Consider the following 6,000-nt stretch of genomic DNA (forward strand, 5'->3'; position numbering starts at 1 on the left):
GTGCGTTGAGAACTGCCTTTCATAGGAAAACAGTTTGTGCCCCTGACTGGGCCACCTTTAACCCCTTGCTCAAGTAACAGCCCATTTGGCAGGGGTCAGGGATAAAGGGTTCATTCTTCCTTGTCCAAGTGTAGTAAAGTCAGCCCTTGGTGTGGGAAGTCGTTTCTTAAAATAGAACTTCCTAATACGGTTCCAAAGAGGCCCAGAGTCAATCACAGCTGAGGTGGACGTAAGCGACTGCGCATGAAGAAACCTCTGACCACACACACACACACACACACACACACACACACACAGACCGCACACACCACACACCTTGCACCACACACACACAGAGCACACACCTCTTTCTAGGGGTGGGAACTGGTGACTTAGCTCCATCTAAACATCAGTAGCAACAGCATGTGATTTGATCCAGAGAGTGGTAACTTCCTGTTATGGGTCCTCAACAAAAAGTGCCTTTATTTTGGGCTGAGATCTCTGGACCCTGAGGTTTGTACCCAGCATGCTGAAGGACCTTGCATGAAACCGGATATGAAGTGTGAAAAGTGAGGTTGGTGCCACGGGCCAGCCTCGGCCACTCTCGCCAGACTAAATAGAAGTTTCATTGGTGGTGGTAATCACCAGGCCAAGCCCAGTGAGTACTTCAGCCATCCCTCTCTCAATGGTCTCTTCACCACCAGAGAAACGAGTCACTGACTCATTTGCAATTAGCTGACCTAACAGGACATACTTTTCCATGCCGGATTCTGTGCTAACAGAATTTTATTGTCACATTGAAGATATTTTGAGCCAGTCTCACTTCCAGGCAATTACTCTTTTGAGCCTGTGACACAACCCCTGGGCACAGCTGCATCGAGGGTCCTTGACTAGGCACAAAAGCCACACTCTCTTGGGTTCTGTGGCAAGGAGGCACCAAGTCCATACTGTGACATTTTACCTACACAAGCCAAGACAAGCGAGGACTCTGTCAGAACAAGTTACGGGCAGGTCAGATTCCTAAGATCGTGTGGTCTATAGGGGAGGAGAGAGCTTAATGAAGGAAGAGTGACAGAGAGACTAAAGTTTAGTGTGCTGGGTCTCCAAAAAAAAAAAAAAAGAAGTGCTCTTCTTCTTTGTAATTTCGTAGTGGTAGGTCATGCCTAAGGAGCCCTGGTGGCGCAACAGTTAAGTGCTCAGCCACTAACCGAAAGGTAGGCAGTTCAAACCCACCCAGCAGCTCCACAGGAGAAAGATCTGGTGATCTGTTCCTGTAAAGATTACAGCCTAGAAAACCCTATGGGGCAGTTCTACTCTGTCACATAGGGTCACTATGAGTAGAAATCAACTCCACGGTACCTAACAACAGCAACAGGTCATGCCTAGTTCGGATCAGTCAGATTGATGTGCAGAAAAAGTGCTGTTGTGTGGCTGGGTTTTTGTGCCAGCTCTTTCACTCATTTGCTCTGTGACTTTGGACTTTACCTCATGGGGCCTAGTTTTTTCATTTCTACAACACGGGGTTGGATTACAAAATCCCTAAACTGCTTTTTTGGAGTCCCTAGGGGCTATAAAAGGTTATTGTGCTCAGCTGCTAACTGAAAGGTTGGTGATTTGAGTCCACCCAGAGGTGCCTCAGAAGAAAGGCGTGGCGATCTACTTCTGAAAACTCAGCCATTGAAAACCCTATGGAGCATAGTTCCACTCTGAACCACATGGGGTTGCCAAGAGTTGGAATCAACTCACAGGCACTGGTAAGCTTCTTTCTGGTGGTAACATTCCAGTGTTCATTCGCCAAATAGTTATTTAGCACCTGTTAGGTGCCAGCCACCATTCCAGATATCGGGAATATGGTGGTGAGCATGACCAAGCCCTATCAGGAGCCTATGATATAAGCTAGTGGAAGGAGACTGCTACCAAGCAGGATGATGTGATCCTGACCTGAGAGAAGGAGGGTTAGGATTAGGGTCGGAGTTACTATTTTCTTCTTATGTATCTTCCAGGACTTCAGTGAATGTGAACTGAAAAGAAAGGTGTTCTCTGAATGACAGGCACTAACAATAACCTTCGAGTGTGGTGAAGGGTGGAGTGTTCAGTTTCTTGAGATAGAATGTCCAAGGAAAGTCTCTCTGTGGAGGTGGCATTTGGGCTGAGACCTGAAGAATGAAAAAAAGTCAGGCATGCAAGGAGCTGGGACCAGTGGTGGTGGGAAGAGTAGCAGGGAGAGGGAACAGGTAGGGCAAAATTCCCTGAGAGGGGAACCAGCTTGGCATGTCAGGACCAGAAAGGAGGCTTCCATGCCAGGGAGAGTGCCACGGGGTGAGGGGGCATATGCCCATGGAGCTGACTTTAGAGAATATCAGGAGGGGAAAGCAACTTGTTGGGAAATTAAGGAACATCTTATAATAATTAATATTAATGTAAGCTGTTTAATACGTTTGGGATCTTTTTTCTTGGCCAGGACCCAATATTACCGTGGTCTCCTTCCGATTTAGAGCAGGCCCTGGGCAGGAATCCCACTGCTCAGGTCTGAGGTTCTGCCATAGCTGTCCCATAAACAGCATCCTACAGCTTCCCCTAGTGCATTGCACATGGGATGCATTTAAGTGTTTCTTAGCTGATTTAGGGATTATGAAAGCCTTGATGTGCTTGTCCATAGTCCCCTTGGCAGCAGCCCTTGGTGCCTTCTCTCTTGAATTCCCAGATACCACCTACACCCTTCTCCCTCCTTCCTGTTTTTTTGACTTTGAAGTGGCTGCACTTTGCCGTGTAAGGCATGCTGTCCTATCTAGGAAAAACAACCCTCACTACTATAGGTTGGGTCCCTCTCTCCTGACCTATGAATAGCTAGTTTTCCTGGCATGCCTCAGGCCTGACAGCCTTTCCCTGTGCCCCTTGGGCTCTGCTCAAAGATGCAGAGAAGTTCCCCTTGGCCACCTGGAGCACACGGAGCATCCATTGTTGTCATTACCCCTCTCTCCAATGTCTAGGCTTCAGCCTGTCTGTCTCCCTCACAGGAGGTACCCTCCCACCTAATCCCTCGGGGCTCCACTCTCCAACTGTCAGGGAAGACAGATGGGGAGCACAAGAATTCACACACTCACACACACTCTTCTCCCCTGCTCGCTGCCTGTCCTTGTTGATTGGCTCCCCTCCTAGGTGGGGTGGCCCTTAGCACAGTAAGGACATCTTTGTGCTGACTGGCCTGCAAACTAGGAGGTCTCAAAGGCAGTCCACAGCTCCTCTTCTTCCTGCTCTGATTGTACTACAAGGGGCTTATTTGCATAGCTGTCTTGGTAACAGAAAAGAATGTAAAAGAAGCAGCACTTCTTATATTCCTAATCCTTTCTAGAACTGCTTCCCCTCTTCTTGGGGCTACTAACACCTGTTCTTTGGACCTGCACAAAAGAACCCCTCCCTCCCCCTCTCAATTGGCTTATCTGGACTCCTTCTTGCACATCCGCATCAAGCCCAATAATTTACCACTTCCTACTTGTGGATCTTCCAGGACTTCAGTGAATGTGCACTAAAAAGAAATATGTTCTTTAAATGATAGGCACTAATAATAACCTTCAAGTCTGTTGACTTGCTTCCTCTTCAAAAGCCTGCTTTTAGGCTGCAGTTCATAATTGAATTCAACTGTAAAATGCTATTTTTAATAATGCTATTGTGTTTTATTTGGCAGTACTGTTCCATCGAGTTGATGGAGTGGGACCTATCACATCTCCGTAACTAACTATAAGACTCACAACTATCCATCCATATCCACCTGGACATGTTTGCACCTGTGCGTGTGCACACACACACACACACACACACACATACATACACACACTCTCCTGTATTCCTAGTGGGACTATTCCTTCTTTTGGGTTTGACTTCCCAAGACATTCCAGATTAGGAGCACAAAGCCAGTATTGCTGCTTGAGTGAGCACCAGCCCAACTCTGGCTCTGAAATCCTTTGCATTTCTGCTGTTGATTACTTCCCTAGATGTAGGTTTAGTCTTGCAGAAGTTCATTGTTTTCCTACCATTAACTCCCATTAATAGCATCTTAAGACATGATTGATGAACATGACTGATACCGTGTATGTGCAACATCAAGCTAATTTTAACTTTGTGGACTTTCTTTCCCCTCAACAAGTACCCTTTTAATAGCCCCACTTCCCGGATGGAACCTTGTTTGATGAGCAGTACTCCCAGACTGCATCCTACCCCAGTCACTCCCCGATGGCCAGAGGTACCCACAGCCAACACGTGCTACACAAGCCCGTCTGTGCATTCCACGAGGTATGGAAACTCTAGTGACATGTACACACCCTTGACCACGCGCAGGAATTCTGAGTACGAGCACATGCAACACTTTCCTGGCTTTGCTTACATCAACGGAGAGGCCTCCACGGGATGGGCTAAGTGACTGCTATCATAGGAATGCATATTTAATAATAATAATAATTATTATTAATAATAATAAACCCAACACCCACCCCCAGAAGACTTTTCTCTCTACACATCGTAACTCATGGACTATTCCTAGGCGTCCATTTCCCTAAATGAACGTGAAGCTGGGATTCAGTGTGGGATGAATAAACTTTAGTTCAGAAACAGGGCTCACTAAAAGTCAGTGGGATTGAGTTTCTGTAGCCAAGCCAGACTTGACTGTTTCTATGGAGCACTATCTTGGGCGGGCCAATCTGTGCCTTTTCCTTCTGTTCATGACTTTGCTTTGTGTTCACAACCACTCCCAGTAAGCTACTTATTTTCCTGTTGACAAAAGCTCTTTAGTTTTGAAGGATGGATACTGGAGACAGACTCTGGTTTGTGTTCTTGGATGGGCACATAATTTACCAAGAGCATTCACCTTACCATCTGTCTGTCATCTTACTGCACAGTGAACAACCCTCAGACATGTTCTATGCCTCCCTTCTTCCTGGTGGTGTCCTCACTGCTTCCTGGAGCACCAGGGATAAGTGGAGATGCTGGGAAGCTCTAGATACTCTGTTACGCTTGTGTCTGTCACGGTATCTGCATTGTCTTGGAACGTAAGCACTGTCTTCAGAGAAGGAAGAGGCCTGTTCTGTATTGCCTTAAGTTGATTGAGGTTTGTAGAGGACGGGTTCTTCTACATACAAGTATTTTTCCTAAGTTTGCACAATGGCTAGTGTCAGCAAAAGGTGGGAGAGGGGTTTTTGGAGTTCTGTGAGAATGTGGATTTATGGCATTGAGTATCACACTCAGCTCTGCTGTATTAACTTTGTGAAACTGGATGGACCAAACTCTAACTTGCCAAGCACCAAGTGTGAAAATGACTTTCATGGTTCCTTCATAAGACTATAATAATTTCCGACACTTTGATAGAAAAAAAAAAATTCAAAGCTGTGCCTTTGAGCCTATACTATACTGTGTATGTGTGGAAATAAAAATGTATTGTACTTTTGGAAAATTTTTTCGTAGGCATTTTTCTGTCAGATTTGTAGCTATTTGTGAGGTTTGTTAGAGATTAACATAGGTTTTCTTTCTGTATTATAAAATGCACCAAGCAATTATGGTGGACCTATTACCCTATGGGTAAGAAATAAATGGAAATATGTCATCAGATGTTTTAGCAATTGTTCTGTAAATAAAATCTTTGATCGCACCACTCAGTGTGATAATCATGTCTACAGCTAAAATGGAAATAGTTTTATCTGTACAGTTGTGCAAGATATGAATGGTTTCACACTCAAATAAAAAGGTATTGAAATGACCTGTTTTCTTCATTTTCATTCTGCATTTGATATGACCTCCGTGTGTGTGTGTGTGTGTGTGTGTAATAAGGCAAAACAAACTAAGTGGTCTTGTATGGTTGTGCTTATCCAGCTCCCCATCATCTCATCATAAAGCAGTTATTAAAATTTGGATAGGCCACATATCCAGTACTTGAATAATTATTAAGTATAATGCCTACAGCTTGACTGAGATTTACAGGGGATCAGCTCTTCTACCTACATGGATTTATCCTAAGTCTACACAATAGTTAGT

The 6,000-nt window shown here is 45.0% G+C and overlaps 1 protein-coding gene across 3 annotated transcripts in view; it reads left to right on the forward strand.

Annotated features, from left to right (window-relative positions):
* The window catches only part of RFX4 (regulatory factor X4), a 195,538-nt gene extending 189,812 nt beyond the window's left edge, over positions 1–5,726 (forward strand). For 2 of the 3 annotated variants that reach the window (XM_004373788.1, XM_004373787.2), the window contains exon 18: positions 4,124–5,726. In XM_004373788.1, coding sequence (XP_004373845.1) covers positions 4,124–4,396 — 273 coding nt within the window. In that variant the 3' untranslated portion in view covers positions 4,397–5,726. The remainder of the gene's footprint in view (positions 1–4,123) is intronic. The other variant, XM_004373789.3, reaches the window with a different exon arrangement.
* The last annotated feature ends 274 nt before the right edge of the window (positions 5,727–6,000 follow it).

This window comes from Trichechus manatus, unplaced genomic scaffold (genome assembly GCF_000243295.1).
Source record: "Trichechus manatus latirostris isolate Lorelei unplaced genomic scaffold, TriManLat1.0 scaffold00027, whole genome shotgun sequence".
NCBI classification, from domain to species: domain Eukaryota; kingdom Metazoa; phylum Chordata; class Mammalia; order Sirenia; family Trichechidae; genus Trichechus; species Trichechus manatus.